At 46.7% G+C, this 17504-nt stretch overlaps 1 protein-coding gene and 1 non-coding gene across 3 annotated transcripts in view; both read right to left on the bottom strand.

Annotated features, from left to right (window-relative positions):
- The window catches only part of CES1 (carboxylesterase 1), a 36592-nt gene extending 32694 nt beyond the window's left edge, over positions 1-3898 (bottom strand). Inside the window, exons 1-2 of one of the 2 annotated variants that reach the window (XM_059999267.1) lie at positions 3688-3898; positions 46-250 (exon numbers count right to left, since the gene is read on the bottom strand). In XM_059999267.1, coding sequence (XP_059855250.1) covers positions 46-250; positions 3688-3739 — 257 coding nt within the window. In that variant the 5' untranslated portion in view covers positions 3740-3898. Of the gene's footprint in view, positions 1-45; positions 254-3687 lie in introns of both variants that reach the window. The other variant, XM_059999266.2, reaches the window with a different exon arrangement.
- Positions 3002-3075, bottom strand: TRNAR-UCU (transfer RNA arginine (anticodon UCU)). The gene has a single exon. It is a non-coding gene; the product is annotated as a tRNA-Arg (tRNA).
- Positions 3899-17504: the final 13606 nt, after the last annotated feature.

Genomic DNA, 17504 nt, shown 5'->3' with positions numbered 1-17504 from the left:
GCTAACATCCCCACTGGAAGATGCCAAAGTCACACCTTGACTTACATGGGAGGGTAAGAGGTGGTATTCTTCACGAAGATCCATGGTTCTGCAGGCTGCGGCGGAGCAAACCTCAAGGATCCAAGAGGGGGCCTGGCAAAAGGGACTCCCAGGAAAACAGCCACAGGCTGTGCAAAACCTTCTAAGCTGACGTATTTCCCCAGGACTCTGCCCTGCGCGGTGTCCACAACAGGCGGTGAGGGTGGTTGCCCTGCTGGACATTGAGAGGAAATGAGAACATGTCAGTGGTGAAGGTGTGAACTGGATTCTGGGTGAATTTTGTTACTTTTGCCACGTGATCTTGAATGTCCCCTCAACTCTCTAAGCCTCAGTTTCTTCTTATGTAAGAGAGAGTGAAGCTAACTGTCCTTCCTAACTCACAGCGCTATCTGAAGGAGTGAATTGGAATTGGAGGTATAACAGCATCAAATAAGACATAAATGCAAAAAGAAGAACCACTGGGAATGAAGAGGGCATTCAGTTTCCACACTTAGGAGCATCTAGAAACAATCACTGGATGCTGGTGCCGAGCTGCACGCTGGATGAGAGGATGAACAAGAGCAGGTTGCTCTTCTCAGAAATCTGGCCTTATGTGGAGGATGAGCCACATACATACCTGACCCTACTGCTGGGAAGAAAGTGGTCCGTGTCCTGAGAGACGTACCAAGTAAGGTGCCATAGGAGACAGAAGAGGGAGCGAGGCCTTCTGACTGGTGGCTTCATGGAGGCAGTGACCTTGGAGCTGGGACTTGCAGTAGTGGAAGGAGTGACAAGGGGAGGTGGAAGAGGGTGCTTAAAGGTATAAACAGAGATGAGATTGTGCAGAGGTGAGGCTCTGCGACAGCAAAGTGCAAGACCTGCTTGAGGAAGAGCGATTGGCCCATTTGGGTCAGGAAGAGTAATGGGGGAGGAACATAATCCTGGATGAGACAGATTCATGTCTGGGAGGGTCTCAAACGCCAGGCCAGTGATTCGGGCTTTATTTAGTGGGTAAATGAGCAGCAGTGAACCGTCCTGGAGTAAAAGAGAGTGACACAATCAGCTTGAAGAGGCCCCTTCTGCTGGCTCTGAGCACGGTCATCCAGAGGGAGCGAGACGGGCTCAGATTCCATCTGTCCCCTTCTCGTGGAGCAGACAGTTCTTTCTCACTGAGCTGAAATGCGTCTCCCTGAAGCTGCCACATCAGTCCTGGTCCTACCTGCTCTGGGACATCCTGCACCTTCATGTGACAGGCAGCCTTAGTGACCCATGTTCATACCCATCCCTCAAGTCTTCTCTTGTCCATCCTCAACAGCTTCAGTTTGTTTAAGCATCCTAACAGGAAACGATTTCCAGCCTCTCATCCTCCCAATTGTTCCCCTTTAGATATAGACACAAGGTCAACCTCTCTCTCAAAGTATGTGGCCAGAACAGAAAAGAATAACCCAGATTTGGTCTTCCGGACAAATCCGATGATAACCTTCAAGAGAGATGAAGTGGACAGATGTCCAAATGGCAAGGGTGAAAAAGTGGGCGATTGGCTGAGAGGTATAGGCAATACTGGTAACAGCAGCAGTTACCACTTGTGTTATATGTAATGTTTGTATATTGAGCACTTACTATGTGCTACATGGGCATTCCAGTTCCTTTAAACTAATCTTCACAAAAGCCTTGCTAGGTAGACATCAATATGCCCATTTTTCAGATGAAGTAACTGAGGAAATGGAGGCAGCCAGTATGGACTTTCTTTTTTAAAAACTTTTATTTATTTTTGGCTGTGTTGGGTCTTGGTTTCTGTGCGTGGGCTTTCTCTAGTTGTGGTGAGCGGGGGCTACTCTTCATTGCAGTGCATGGGCTTCTCATTGGGTGACTTCTCTTGTTGCAGAGCATGGGCTCAAGGCACGTGGCTTCAGTAGTTGCAGCGTATGGGCTCAGTAGTTGTGGCATGCGGGCTCTAGAGTGCAGGCTCAGCAGTTGGGGCGCACGCGCTTAGTTTCCACAGCATGTGGGATCTTCCCAGACCAGGGATCAAACCCGTGTCCCCTGCATTGGCAGGCGTATTCTTAACCACTGTGCCACCAGGGAAGTTCCCAGTATGGACTTTCTAAAGATGGAAGTGGCATGGCCCTGCCAGGGGGTAAACAGCAGTGAGGGAATAATCTGCCCCTAATTTGGTTCTTACTCTGCTCTTACCCTCAGTTCCAGGCCTCTCACAGTGTCATAGGCCCAGGAAGAAGAGAAAACCCAGTGGAGCCTGGGCTGTCAGTGCACTGACAGCCAGAGCACTGGCTCTGGACTCAGGAGTTAGAGATAGAATTCAGAGCATGATTTTCCGGTTGACCTTGGGCATGTACATTTCCCTCTCTGAGTCTCAGTTTCCCCACCTATAAAATGGCACAGATGCATTCTGAGGTCCCTTGCCGCACCCTTGTATTAACCAGGTCTTTTATGTTCTGTATTCTGATGCCTTGACATCTGGGGCCTTGCTGATTCTGGAGGGACTGCCCCTCCCAGAGTTCGCCAATCCCTAATGATAGGAATGAACTTCCCCTTCAAGCGTGCCAGAGCCTGTACCCCAACTACCAGGCCCTCCACATCTGGCCACTATCAACCTGCCCTAATCACTCCAGGCCAAGTACCTGACAACTGTGCAGTCCCTAAGCCCCAGAACCTGTTGAAATTGGCTACTTTGCCAATCCCAAACCTGCATATCCTGCCTCACCTCTTCCATCCCCCCAGCAACCAAGATAAAGCCCCTCACCCCCAGTTCCTCCTTCTTCCCTGTGTCTCATGACCCACCCAGGGCTTCACCTCCAGGCCCCCCATGGTAGTTCCGTACTCCTTCCTCTGGGGAAATTGAGTCATAAACCATCTTTTCAATGACAGTTGGTTCCTGATCTGTGGGCCTTAGAATACCCCAAATTGTCTATTAATACACTGTCTTTCTTTTTCTGGCTGCCCTGCGAGGCATGTGGGATCTTAGTTCCCTGAGCAGGGATCAAACCTGCGCCCCCTGCAGTAGAAGTGCAGAGTCTTTAACCACTGGACTGCCAGGGAAGTTCCAATATACTTTTTTTTTTTTTCAGTACACTGTCTTTTAAAACAACTTCTTTATCCCTTTTTTGCACTCTCTCCATTCCAGGCACTCTCTCAGAAACAACAGCCCATTTCAACCTCACAACAGCCTAATGATGTAGATACAGCTTTCACCCCCATTTTATAGAGGGGGAAACTGAGGCACAGAAAAAGGAAGTCCTTTGCCTAAGCTCACAGTGCTAGTAAGTGCTGAGCTGGGATGCAAACCCACACACTCTGCCTCCAGAGGCGATATTAATATTCTGGTAAGCTAAGCTCCAGGATTTGGCCACGTCCGTATTAGTAATCAAGAGGAAAAGATATGGAACTCTCCCAAGTCCTCAGCTGGAGGTTGAGGTTAGCTGGTTGTCCAACCAGGAGGTTAGCTGGTTGTCCTCCTCTGGTGTGGCGGCGTGCAGCCGAGTCTAGGGTGCTTATCGTCCACTGTGTCTCCTGCTGCGGGGGACCAGCTGGGCTAGACGGTCCAAGTCCACAGAGCGTGCGCTGCTGCAGAACCGCCCCTGTCACTCCTTTCCCTTGTCCCACACAAGGATTTCCAAAGGTCCCCCGCTATTTGAATTTAGGAGGACTCACCCAAAGCCGTGAAAGTGGTGAGGGAGGACAAGACCAGAGCGAAGAGCCACATCGTGGAAGGACAGCAGCTCCTGTGCCCGCAGGTCTCGGCCCTGCTCCGAGGGGCTGTTCCAGTCCCCGCCCCCAGCTCTCTGCACAGGCTCCCGCCCCAGTTGCTCAGTAGCCTAATCTGGAAATAACAGAAAAGCTCTCCCACCCTTCCCCGTGGGCTGCTGTTTAGGGCTGTAAGCCACGCCCACCCAGAATTTACCTTCTTTTAAATCAAGAGCCCGGACTTTACTCTCCAATTACAGGTAGCTACCTACAGGTTCAACGATTTGTTTCGTAAGTGTTTCTCCCTTCCTGGACTCTAACCTTAGTGTACTGTGGGCTACCAAGGCAGACACAAGCACACAGAGGTCTTTGGACCAGGGGAGGCTGTGGTCTGGGGTCCTCAGAACAATTTGAAAACTTTCAGAGCAACTCCCAGACCCACAGCTGCCCAGCTGGGGAATTAAGGGCAAATCTTTTCATTTCCCTGGGCTTCTATTTCATAGAGTTCCATGCTCTTATTTTAGAAACATCTTAAATTTCATTCAGTCTCCCTTCTGATGCCTAAATTAACTTCACAGTATTCCTGCTAAGTGACTCAGCCTCCTGTTGCACACCTGCAGGGTCAGGGAACTCATTACCTCTCCAGGCAGGGATCTTTGGACAGAATGTTCTTACAATAAAGGAACTCCATCTCTCTATAGTCTTTGGTTCTAATTATTCATTCATCCATCCCTCCATCTTTCCTTCCATTTATTCATTATTTCATTTATTCATTCATTCTCCAAACATTTACCAAATGCCTGGCACTATGCTAAGTGCAATGGATACAAAGATAAACTCAAGACATGTTCCATCTCCTGGAGGAACTCTCTATGTAATAAATAAGACAGATGCAGGGAGAGGTGATAGGTAGATTGCAGTGCAATCTGAAAGCACCAAAGTAGAGGGATACAAAGTGCTCTGAGTACACCTGTGAAAGTGCCACTTACTCACTAGGGACACAAGGAAAATGCTCAAAGCCTGTTTTATAGAATTATTAAATGTTGAACAGTAGGACATTCTCTAAATACATTCTGGTACAGCTGGCTAAGGAAATACTATGCTTTCACTCAAACTAGTGAAGCACACCTCTATTTATTTAGTTAGTTATTTTTGGCTGCGTTGGGTCTTTGTTGCTGTGCGTGGGCTTTCTCTAGTTGAGGCGAGCGGGGGCTGCTCTTTTTTGCAGTGCGCGAGCTTCTCACTGGGGTGGCTTCTCTTGTTGCAGAGCACAGGCTCTAGGTGCGGGGGCTTCAGTAGTGGTGGCACGCAGGCTCAGTAGTTGTAGTGCATGTGCTTAGTTGCTCTGTGGCATGTGGGATCTTCTCTGACCAAGGCTCGAATCCGTGTCCCCTGCATTGGCAGGCGGATTCTTAACCACTGAGCCACCAGGGAAGTCATACACACCTCTATTTATTGACAAGGAAAGGCAGTCATGATCTATTGTGAAGGGGAAAAAAACAGATTATAATATAACTATGACTGCTTTAGGAAACAGTTTGGCAATTCCTCAAAAATCAAACACAGGGATTTCCCTGGCGGTCCAGCGATTAAGACTCCATGCTTCCGCTGCAGGGGGCGTGGGTTCGATCCCTGAGGATCCTGCATGCCACGTGATGAGGCCAAAAAAATTTAAAAATTAAAAAAAATCAAACACAAAGTTACCAGATTTCCCAGCAATTCCACTCCTAGGTATATACCCACAACAGCTGAAAACATATCTAATCAAAAACTTGTACACAAATAGCTGCATTAGTCACAACGGCCCGAAGTGGAAAGAACCCAAATATCCAGGAACTGATGAATGGACAAATAAAATACTATCTATCTATACAATGGAATATTATTCAGCCATAAAAAGAAATGAAGTACTGGTACATGCTAAACATGGATGAACCTTGAAAATATTACGCTAATGTAAGAAGCCAGACATGAAAGGACATATATTGTATGATTCTATTTGTATGAAATGTCCAGATTAAGCAAATCCATAGAGGCGGAAAGTAGTTTAGTGGCTGCCGCAGGCCTGGGGTGGGGGAATGATGTGCGGCTGCTAATGCATGGAGGCTTCTCTTTGAGGTGATGAAAATGTTCTGGGATTACATAGTGGTGATGGTTGCACAACCCTGTGAATATACTGAAAACCACTGAAGTGGACGCCTTAGAAAGGTGAATTTTATGGTGTGTGGATAATCTTTCAATAAATAAATATTTTTAAAAATCTAGGGCTTCCCTGGTGGCGCAGCGGCTGGGAGTCCGCCTGCCAATGCAGGGGACACGGGTTCGAGCCCTGGTCTGGGGAGATCCCACATGCCGCAGAGCAACTGGGCCCGTGTGCCACAACTACTGAGGCTGCACGCCACAACTACTGAAGCCTGCGAGCCTAGAGCCCGTGCTCCGCAACAAGAGAAGCCACCGCAATGAGAAGCCCACGCACCGCAACGAAGAGTAGGCCCCGCTCACCTCAACTAGAGAAAGCCCAGTGCGGCAACAAAGACCCAACGCAGCCAAAAATAAATAAATAAATTTATAAAAAAAATTTTTAAAAATAAATAAAAAATCTAGTCATGTACAATATCCCATTATAATATAAAAAATATCTTTCTTTGGGGAGGAAAAATTTTGGAAGGTTATACCTCTAACTTGTGTTGCAACAGCCATTTCCTGGCTATAATATTGCGAGTGTTTTTATTAGTATTTTCCACTTTTATTCACTCAGACATGCATTTGCCAAATATTTACGGAGCGCTCACAGTGTGAGAATGACCGTGCTGAGGGCTTTGTATGCAGGATCTCACTTAGTTCTCAAAATAAACCTGTGAATTGATACTATGATCTCCCAGTGCTCAGTGAGGACAAGGAAATGGCCCACAGTCACAAAGCAAGTAAGAGGAAGAGCTGAGAATTGAACAAAAGCTGCACAGTGTTATAGACCTTACTCTAAACATTGTGTTAACCGGAGTCGTGAGATGTGAACTTTGTTCTTGTCCGTGGAGAGGGAGCAGATGTGAAGGGGTTGTCTCTAGGGCAGAAGACTGAAAAGGTAGCTGTGCCTTCTCCATGCTTGCACTGTTTCCCAACTGTCATTTGTCAAAACTGACCTTGTCCAGGCCAGACCAATATTAACATTAGGAAGAATTGGGCAACCATAAAGCACATGACAAATCTTAGAAAAGCTCATGGGTTCTTGGCCAACGTCATAGGTTGTAGCTGAAATGAAGCTTTTGGAGATCCAAGTTCTAAGAGTGATGCTCATCTGCACCCACTGTAGCCACTGTGGCAGGCCGGCGAGGGGTGAGTTTGGGACAGCAGTAGAGTCAGGCCCCAGAGGCGACTGCTTCTACAAAGACTGACCAGGGCTGGGCTCCTCCCTTTTACCAGGAAAGAAACATGGGTCCTAAAGAACACCCTAATAAAGAACACCCCTATCTCTATCCACACTGAACAACCCAGGCTGTCTTCCTAAGCAGAAAACAAAGCTGTTTCTAATCACTTTGCACTCATACACTCACACACGTGCGTGCACGCGTGCGTGCGCGCACACACACACACACACACACACACACACACAGAGCTGTTAAGGCAAAACCATCCTGCCTTTTGCCCTGGCCAGCTGGCCTTTGCAACTTGAGACAGACCTGGCTCTTAGACTATGAAGACTGCAGGATGCTGTCTTAGCAAAATATAAAAGGTAAGGATGAATTATTCTCCCAGCCCCACTGTTCCATCACATGCCCTCTTGTGACACCCACAGTTCCGCAAACACGCGCAGCTATGCCCAGACCTTGAAGTGTCTGCAGCCTGCATGCCCACTCCTGGCTCATGATGACTCTGCAGAAATGGGTAAGGCATCAAGCCAGACCTCAGTTTGCTTAACCTGTGCCCGCTCCCTGGGTCGCACCAGCTGTAAGTGATACAGCTCTTGTTTCAGTGGCATTTGATAGAGATTACAGCTTTTAACTTGGGAAACTCCCATATGGAACTAGTCTGAAGAGGAAAATCCTATACTGGCCTTAATGCCTAAGTAGCTGGGCAGGTCTTGGGAAAGAAGACACCCCTAAGCTCCAAATCAGACCCCTGCCATCTCCATCAATTCACTCAACAGATACATGGAGAACAAGCACTAGACAAGTCTGAGCCCATGTCCTACTGGACCATTCAACTGGACTCTGTCCATTAATCATGGGATTAATCAGGCAGAGTCTTCATGGTGGCGAACGCTGCACTGGCGGACCAGAGGTCTGGAAACCCACAGGGTGACTTCGGAACGTCCTTTTTGGAAAGGGAGTGGTGAGAGGCAGGGGTGGCGATGGCTGAGGTGATCCCTCATGCGCCATCCACCTTGGATCAACATTCTATGAACCTGGAATTCTATGAAATTTTTCAATGCAGCCTAGACATATACAGTGTTTCTGGAATCTGTTATTCTCATGCTAACATCACATTTTTAGCCGTATCAGCGTACCGTCTGTACTATTATGAGCAGTTTTCTTTTTTTTTTAATTTATTTTTGGCTGTGCTGGGTCTTTGTTGCTGCACGCAGGCTTTCTCCAGTTGTGGCGAGCGGGGGCTACTCTTCGTTGTGGTGTGCAGGCTCCTCATCGCGGTGGCTTCTCTCGTTGCGGTACACGGGCTCTAGGCATGCGGGCTTCAGTAGTTGTCGCCCATGGGCTCAGTAGTTGTGGCTCATGAGCTCTAGAGTGCAGGTTCAGTAGTTGTGGCGCATGGGCTTAGTTGCTCCGCAGCATATGGGATCTTCCCGGACCAGGGCTCGAACCCATGTCCCCTGCATTGGCAGGCGGATTCTTAACCACTGCGCCACCAGGGAAGTTCCTATGAGCAGTTTTCTTAAATGAATTAATTCTTTTTGTTTTAATGCAATTGTTCAAAAAAATTTTACCCATTTCCATAAATGGAAGATTATAAATTGTCATGAATTAAAGGTGTTTAAAAGGTAAAAATTCAACTGAGTAAAATTTAAAGATCTTATTGGCTCTATTCAATAATTAATGAATTGGGCAGTGTCCCATATAGCAGAAAGAAAGATGCTCAGAGAGCTATACAAAATGAAAGACTCTTACAGGCAGAAGGAGGTGGGACAAGGAAGTTACTAAATAAGAGTGCATTTTTTGTGGCATGCTCACCTTACATTAAGGGGTGGCAGGGGTCTATCAGGCCAATGACCTCACTGGTTCTGACCAGGCAATTCCGGATTGACATAAATCACAGCAAGATCTTTTTTGACCCATCTCCTAGAGTAATGAAATAAAAACAAAAATAAACAAATGGGACCTAATTAAACTTAAAAGCTTTTGCACAGCAAAGGAAGCCATAAACAAGACGAAAAGACAACCCTCAGAATGGGAGAAAATATCTGCAAACGAAGCAACTGACAAGGGATTAATCTCCAAAATATAACAACAGCTCATGAAGCTCAATACCAAAAAGACAAATGACCCAATCAAAAAAAGGGCGGAAGACCTAAACAGACATTTCTCCAAAGAAGACATACAGATGGCCAAGAGGCACATGAAAAGATGCTCAACATCACTAATTATTAGAGAAATGCAAATCAAAACTACAATGAGGTATCACCTCACACCAGTTAGAATGGGCATCATCAGAAAATCTACAAAGAGCAAATGCTGGAGAGGGTGTGGAGAAAAGGGAACCCTCTTGCACTGTTGGTGGGAATGTAAATTGATACAGCCACTATGGAGAACAGTATGGAGGTTCCTTAAAAAACTAAAAATAGAACTACCATATCACCCAGCAGTCCCACTACTGGGCATATACCTTGAGAAAACCATAATTTGAAAAGATACATGCACCCCAAGGTTCATTGCAGCACTATTTACAATAGCCAGTTCATGGAATGCCCATCAATAGACGAATGGATAAAGAAGATGTGGTACATATATACAATGGAACATTACTCAGCCATAAAAAGGAACGAAATTGTGCTATTTGCAGAGACGTGCATGGACCTAGAGACTGTCATACAGAGTGAAGTAAGTCAGAAAGAGAAAAACAAATATCCTACATTAACGCATATATGTGCAATCTAGAAAAATAATACAGACGAACCTATTTGCAAAGCAGAAATAGAGACACAGATGTAGAGAACAAAGGACACCAAGGGTGAAAAGGGGGGGGGGATAAATTGGGAGATTGGGATTGGCACGTATACCCTACTATGTGTAAAACAGATAACTAATGAGAACCTATTGTTTAGCACAGGGGAAAAAAAAAGAAGGTACAATCTGTTTGTTAACCTTAAAAATGCATTCCAATATACAGTAGGTGCAGGCAAATTCTGTTTGGTTCCACTTATACAAGGTACCTTGAATAGTCAAATTTATGGAGTACGAAAGTACATTTGTAGATGCCAGGGGCTACGGGGTTGGGGGCATGGGGAGGGGGAATGGGGAGTTGATGTTTAATGGGGACAGAGTTTCAGTTTAGGAAGGTGCAAAATGCAGTAGATGGATGACGGTGAGAGTTGCACAGCAATGTGAATGTACTTAGTGCCACTGAACTGTACAGTTAAATATGGTTAAAACAGTATGTTTTATATTATGTGACCTTTACCACAATAAAAACAAATTTTTAAAGGGGGGTTTGGCAGGGGTCTATCAGGCCAATGACCTCACTGGTGCTGACCAGGCAATTCCAGATTGACCGGTTTAACATTTTACTCCTGGGAGAAGTTGAACTATAATTAAGTCAGATATTAAACCTGTTTGGTGACATGTGCTTAGTGCAAGTGATTCCATTTGGGGACTGTTGTCTCTTTTGACAATTTTCTGCTTTTGGTCAGAGTCTCAGCTTAACTGAGAGACGTGATAAAAATTTAAGGCATCGGTGCCACTCCCAGCTGCCACTCTGAAGTTTTTGCTGATCCTCTGTGTGTATTCACAGGTCATGATGTTTTTGCTGAATCTCTGTTGTATTCAGAGGTCATGATTTTCGATTCACATTTTTTTAGCTGGTTATTCTCTTTGTTCCTTTTCTGATGTTCCAGTCTTAGGGAGATTAGCTACGAATATGTATCTAAGATTTTGAGGGGCTACAACACACCAGGGAGATTACTATGATTATTAGAAGCAGGATAATTCCCAATGTCTAGAGTGTACTTTAAAGCCGTGGTCCCCAAGAACCTAAATCAATCAAAATCAAATGAGTCAAGGAAAGACCCCATTGAAAGGGTCACTTTCTTAAGGCACGTGGCTTGCTCAGTGATCTCATGCTCAAATGATGTTCAGCTTCCTCAGAAGTGTTAATCCAGGTGCCTCAAGTGTCGTGGTCCACTGCACAGACACCTACTTGTTCAGCTAAAAGATAATCACTGGCAGTTTTATTATCAGAAACAACCTGTCCAATACATACACTACCAAATGTAAAACAGTTAGCTAGTGGGAAGCTGCTGCACAGCACAGGGAGATCAGCTTGGTGCTTTGTGACTGCCTGGAGGGGTGGGATAGGGAGGGTGGGAGGGAGACGCAAGAGGGAGGGGATATGGGGATATACGTATACGTATAGCTGATTCACTTTGTTATACAGCAGAAACACACCATTGTAAAGCAATTATACTCCAATAAAGATGTTAAAAAAACAAAACAAACAAACAAAAAACAACCTGTCCAGAGAGTCTAAGGATTTTTGTTGGGCAACCATTATGTTAGCAGAAGATCCTGCAATACTTTGAACAGTTGAGGAGAGGTTTCAGATCATAGCCTCATTTGCACCTACTCCTACCCGGGAGAGTAGTAATCTGCCACAGGAAGCTAATCTTGAATGATGAATGCCTTCTGATAATTCCCAGTTGAGTCTGTGTCTCAGGGCTGGAAAGGCATCAGCCATGGAGGTCAATAAAATTTGAGGGTTGATAGACCACACAGGCATATGTATTCCAGTTATCCTTGCCTTGTGCCCGTCTTTTTGTACACAGTTTGGGATCACAGGCAGGGAATCAGAGACAGGGAAATGGACCCCCAGGGTCACGTTGTCCGACACAGTACAGAGGGGACTGAGTTTGTTCCAGGGAAACTGAGGCACTGGAAATCAGGGTAAGTTTGTGACAGGAAAAACTACAGAATCACCACCATCATGGCAAATCTAACTGTCATTTGGTGGTTGGATTACCATTATTTGCAATGTCCTGAGGCATTTGAGCAATGGCATTATCTTTCCAGGCCAGAGCAAGACAAAAGGTGGACAAAAGAATCATAAAATATTTTCATGGTGTAAGAATTAGGAAAAGAATGGTCAAGTAGCAAAGGAGAAATGGAATGAAACTTTCTGGATCCAATGTCTTGGTAGGAAGTAGTCTACCTCAATGTTGGCTACTTCTTTTCCTAGTCAATTTGATTTTGAGGTCTCCAGCAGGTGTGCAGTTCCTAGCGTCTAGAGGAATCCTTTTAAGTTGACAAATGAGGACCCAAAGGACTTCCCTGGTGGCACAGTGGTTAAGAATCCACCTGCCAGACTTCCCTGGTGGCACAGTGCTTAAGAATCCGCCTGCCAATGCAGGGCACATGGGTTCGAGCCCTGGTCCAGGAAGATCCCACATGTCATGGAGCAAATAAGCCCATGCACCACAACTACTGAGCCTGCACTCTAGAGCCCACGAGCCACAACTACTGAGCCCACGTGCCACAACAACTGAAGCTCGCCTGCCTAGAGGCCATGCTCCACAACAAGAGAAGCCCCTGCAATGAGAAGGCTGCACACCGCAACGAAGAGGTGCCCCTGCTCTCTGCAACTAGAGAGAAGCCCATGCGTAGCAACGAAGACCCAATGCAGCCAAAAATAAATAAATGAAACAAATAAATTTATATATTAAAAAAAAGAATCTGCCTGCCAATGCAGGGGACACGGGTTTGAGCCCTGGTCCAGGAAGATCCCACATGCCGTGGAGCAACTAAGCCCATGTACCACAACTACTGAGCCCATGTGTCACAACTACTGAATCCTGTGTACGTAGATGCCGTGCTCCACAACAAGAGAAGCCACTGCAGTGAGAAGCCTGTGCACTGCAACGGAGGGTAGCCCCCGCTCGCCACAACTAGAGAAAGCCTGCGTGCAACAACAAAGACCCAACGCAGCCAAAACTAAATAAATAAATAAATAAATTAAAAAAAAAGGAAATGAGGACCCAAGGTTTAAGTCCCTGATATTTGGCTGTCATCTGGGTAGTCAGGAGGACCTGTTATAATGGGCTCCCTTCCAAGGAGATTAAAGGACAGTCTTTGTGCTTAGTGATTCCAAATCAGAAAGGTGGGAAAAAACTTGAAACTTTAGTTTGGAGAGTCATAGCCAGATATTTGAGGAAAGTAGAAAAATTCAGGATCCAGTCCAGTTTACAGCAACATGTCTTGGATTTATCTTTGTATCCACTACACTTAGCATAGTGCCAGACATTTGGTAAATGTTTGGAGAATGAATGAATAAATGAAATAATGAATAAATGGAAGGAAAGATGGAGGGATGGATGAATGAATAATTAGAACCAAAGACTATGGAGAGATGGAGTCCCTTTATTGTAAGAACATTCTGTCCAAAGATCCCTGCCTGGAGAGGTAATGAGTTCCCTGACCCTGCAGGTGTGCAACAGGAGGCTGAGTCACTTAGCAGGAATACTGTGAAGTTAATTTAGGCATCAGAAGGGAGACTGAATGAGATTTAAGATGTTTCCAAAATAAGAGCATGGAACTCTATGAAATAAAAGCCCAGGGAAATGAAAAGATTTGCCCTTAATTCCCCAGCTGGGCAGCTGTGGGTCTGGGAGTTGCTCTGAAAGTTTTCAAGTTGTTCTGAGGACCCCAGACCACAGCCTCCCCTTGTCCAAAGGCCTCTGTGTGCTTGTGTCTGCCTTGGTAGCCCACAGCACCCTAAGGTTAGAGTCCAGGAAGGGAAAAACACTTATGAAACAAATTGTTTGAAGAGTCTCCGGCCACCTGTAATTGGAGGGTTTAGTCGTGGCTGTCAGTATAAAAGAGGGGAAACTCTGGGGCGGGGAGGGTGTGTCTTAGAGGTGGCCGGGGGTTCGGGGGGGGTAGGAGCTTGCAGCCAGAGCTAGAGAGGGCGGGACTGGAGGGGGGCAGAGCTGAGGGGTGGGACCGTACTGCCTCTCCAAACTCCTAGAGACCTGTAGGCATGCGAGCTGCTCTTCTGTACTGTGGCTCTTTGCTCTGGTCCTGACCTCCCTCTCCACTTCCACAGCTTGGCATGAGTCCTGCTGAAATGCAAATAGCAGGGTGACATTTTGAAATTTTTGTCTGGGACGAGGTGCCAGAGATGCATACAGGGCCAAAGTTCCCTAGCAGTGGCTCACCCTCTGGGCTTGGAGCTTTGAGTCCAGCCAATCTGGTGGCAGGAGACAGAGGGGAAGGTAAACACCATGAGACACAGCTGCACGGGCCATGTGCAGGAGGGACAGCAGCTGACCTCCCGCCTTGCTGTTGAGAACTTTGGAGAGTGCCTACTATTTTCCTCTTGATTATCAGTATGCATGAGGCCAAATCATGGAGAGTGGCATACCAGAATATTAATACCGACTCTGGAGCCATAGTGCGTGTGTTTGCATTCCAGCTCAGCACTTACTAGCTGTGTGTCCTGAGGCAAGAACCTTCCCTTTTCTGTGCCTCGGTTTTGTATTTCTAAAATGGGGGTGACAAGTGTATCTACCTCATTGGGCTACTGCGAGGTTGAAATGGGTTGCTGTTTCTAAAGAGTGCCTGGAATGGAGAAAGAAAAATAAAGTAATTCATAAATAAAGGGGTTGTTTTAAGATATAGTGTATTAATAGACAGTCTGAGGTGTGGTAAGGCCACGGATCAGGAGCCAACTGCCACTGAAAAGATAGTTTGTTACTCACAGCTCCCCAGAGGAGGGGGCGTGACACCACCATGGTGGGCCACAGCTGAGGCACCGGGTGCATCAGGAGGCAGAGGAAGGAACGAGGAATTGGGCGCAAGAACCTTTATCTTGGTTGCTGGGGGCAAGGTCGAGGTGAAGCAGAATAAGCAGGTTTGGGATTGGCAAACTAGCCAATTGCAATGGGCTCTGGGGCTTAGGGAGTTCCCACAGTTGTCAGGTACTTGGCCTGGAGTGATTAGGGCAGGATGATAGTGGCCAGATGTGGAGGGCCTGATAGAGAAGGTAGTTGGGGTACAGGCTCTGGCACGCTTGATGGGGAAGTTCATTCCTATCATTAGGGATTGGCGAACTCTGGGAGGGGCAGTCCCTCCAGAATCAGCAAGGCCCCAGATATCAAGGCATCAGAATACAGAACATAAAAGACCTGGTTAATACAAGGGTGCGGCAAGGGACCTCAGAATGCATCTGTGCCATTTTATAGGTGGGGAAACTGAGACTCAGAGAGGGAAATGTACATGCCCAAGGTCAACCGGAAAATCATGCTCTGAATTCTATCTCTAACTCCTGAGTCCAGAGCCAGTGCTCTGGCTGTCTGTGCACTGACAGCCCAGGCTCCACTGGGTTTTCTCTTCTTCCTGGGCCTATGACACTGTGAGAGGCCTGGAACTGAGGGTAAGAGCAGAGTAAGAACCAAATTAGGGGCAGATTATTCCCTCACTGCTGTTTACCCCCTGGCAGGGCCACGCCACTTCCACCTTTAGAAAGCCCATACTGGCTGCCTCCATTTCCTCAGTTACCTCATCTGTAAAATGGGCATATTAATGTCTACCTAGCAAGGCTTTTGTGAAGATTAGTTTAAAGGAACTGGACTGCACATGCAATAATTTAAAAGTTATTAAGAATTTCAAGATGGCAACAGCAGAGTACTAAAGCTACCACGGAGCCTGGAGGCTTCTGAGTGGGTACTGTGTGACAGCACAGGTCTCACACCCATGACAGAGCTGGTGACAGAGCTGGGATAGGACCCTTGCCAGTTTGGCTCTAGAATCTAAGTCCTTAAGTGCAAAGTAATCCTTCCTTCCTACACAGACCATGGTTTAAAAATCTTTACCTGGGCTTCTCATCTTCCTTCAGGGATGGAGCTGGACGACAACCCCAGGGCCAGACTCCCAGCACTTTTCCCAAATAATGGTGACTGTGCCTGAGCTGACACTTCCAGGGACAGCATTCGGACTGATCCCTTGGCTCTTGCAGCCTCTAGAGCCCCAACCATGCAGCGGCTGCTTGGGTGGGAGCTTCCCAAATCTTATTCCTCCTCTTCAAACTGAGATTTAATGCCTTCTTGTCAGGTGGACTCCCCAGCCTCCAAGATGGAACTAATCCAGGACCTGGCACCTTGGAAGTGCTAAGGAGACTTCACTCACAGAGCATTTCTCTGAAGAGTATCTATCTTTTGCCTCTTACCTGGGCTAATCAAAGACTCTAACCAGTTCTCCCTGCTGCTGTTCTCCACCCTGCAGAGCCAGAGAGATTCATCTCAATGGCCACAGTTGTTTTCACATCTCTCTGTACGTGTCCTTTGCCATGTGATTTTGCAGCTGCACTCATGAAGAGTCTGGGCCGGCCGCTTGACTCGCTTTGATAATAAAACACAGCAGACGTGATGGTGTGCCAGCTCTCAGCTCTGGATATAAGAGGCCTTGCATACAAATACTTACTCTCTTGCGCCCCTGTGACCGCCATGTGAACAAGTCTAGATGAGACTGCTGGAGAAGAGACAGCACCTGGAGGCAACAAAGACCAGCCAGCCTCTGGCTGACCCACAGATGCAGACACTTGCGTGAGCCCAATCAAGATCAGCAGAGGCTGGTCCAGATCAGCAGTACTTGCTTGGTAGCCCACAGACTCGGGAGCCAAATATATGGTTGTTGTTTTCAGTTTGGGGGTGGTTTGTTACACAGCAATTGCTCACTGATACATTATATAACACCCAAGTCTGATCACATTACTCCACCAATCTAGAGCTTTTCAGTGACTCCCCACCACCCTCTGGAAAAAGTTCCATCACCTTATCCAGAATAGGAGGGCCCTTGTCTTCTGGATTTTATGTCCCTCTGCAGCCCTTTCACTTAGACCCTTCAAATCTGCAAATCCTTGTATTCCCTGTACTGCTTCATACTTCTGTGCTGTCACTTTTGTGACTCTCATGACCTGGAATTTCCCTCATGACTCAGCTCAAGTGTCATCGGTAATGGGGAGCCCTGTCTCCCTAGGTGGGATTCTGTGTGTGATTTCACTGCCAGGTCATGAAATGGCCTCGTCTCATTCATCTGTAAACCCAACCACCCACTGAGGGCTGACCATGTTCCAGATACTTGTCTAGGCACTGGATATACAAATAAAAGTAAGTGGTTGTGACCTCCTGGCCCCAAAGTTGTTGGTCCCCTGAAAGATCAGTTTGACAAATTGTGGTGAGTGCAGTGACAAGGATAGGTTCAGAAAGGCTTTTTTTAGAGGTGACATCTTGAGGGACAAATAGGAATTAGTCAGTTTCAGAGAAATGCACAGGTATGAGGCCCAGGGGGCTGGGTGTGCTTGGGGACACACCTGCAGGTAGTACAGGATGACTGGAGCAGAGAGGCAGGGTGGGCTGAGAAGGGGGAGTTTGGATTTACCTTGAAGGCAATGGGAGCCACTAGAGGGCTTTAAAGAAGCATGCAATATGTGCTCAATAAATGTTTCCTTATTAGCACACCGTCTGTCTTCTCCATTAGACTGAGAGTTCCCGAGGACAGGGTTATTCCTTCTTTGTATTCTCCACTTCCTTCCTGGAATGGCTGGGTATGATTTTGATCAATGAATGA

The sequence above is a fragment of the Delphinus delphis genome, chromosome 20, assembly GCF_949987515.2.
Source record: "Delphinus delphis chromosome 20, mDelDel1.2, whole genome shotgun sequence".
Classification (NCBI taxonomy): Eukaryota; Metazoa; Chordata; class Mammalia; order Artiodactyla; family Delphinidae; genus Delphinus; species Delphinus delphis.
The sequence above is the reverse complement of the archived record's forward strand: the minus strand, read 5'-3'. Positions and strand labels throughout refer to the sequence as shown.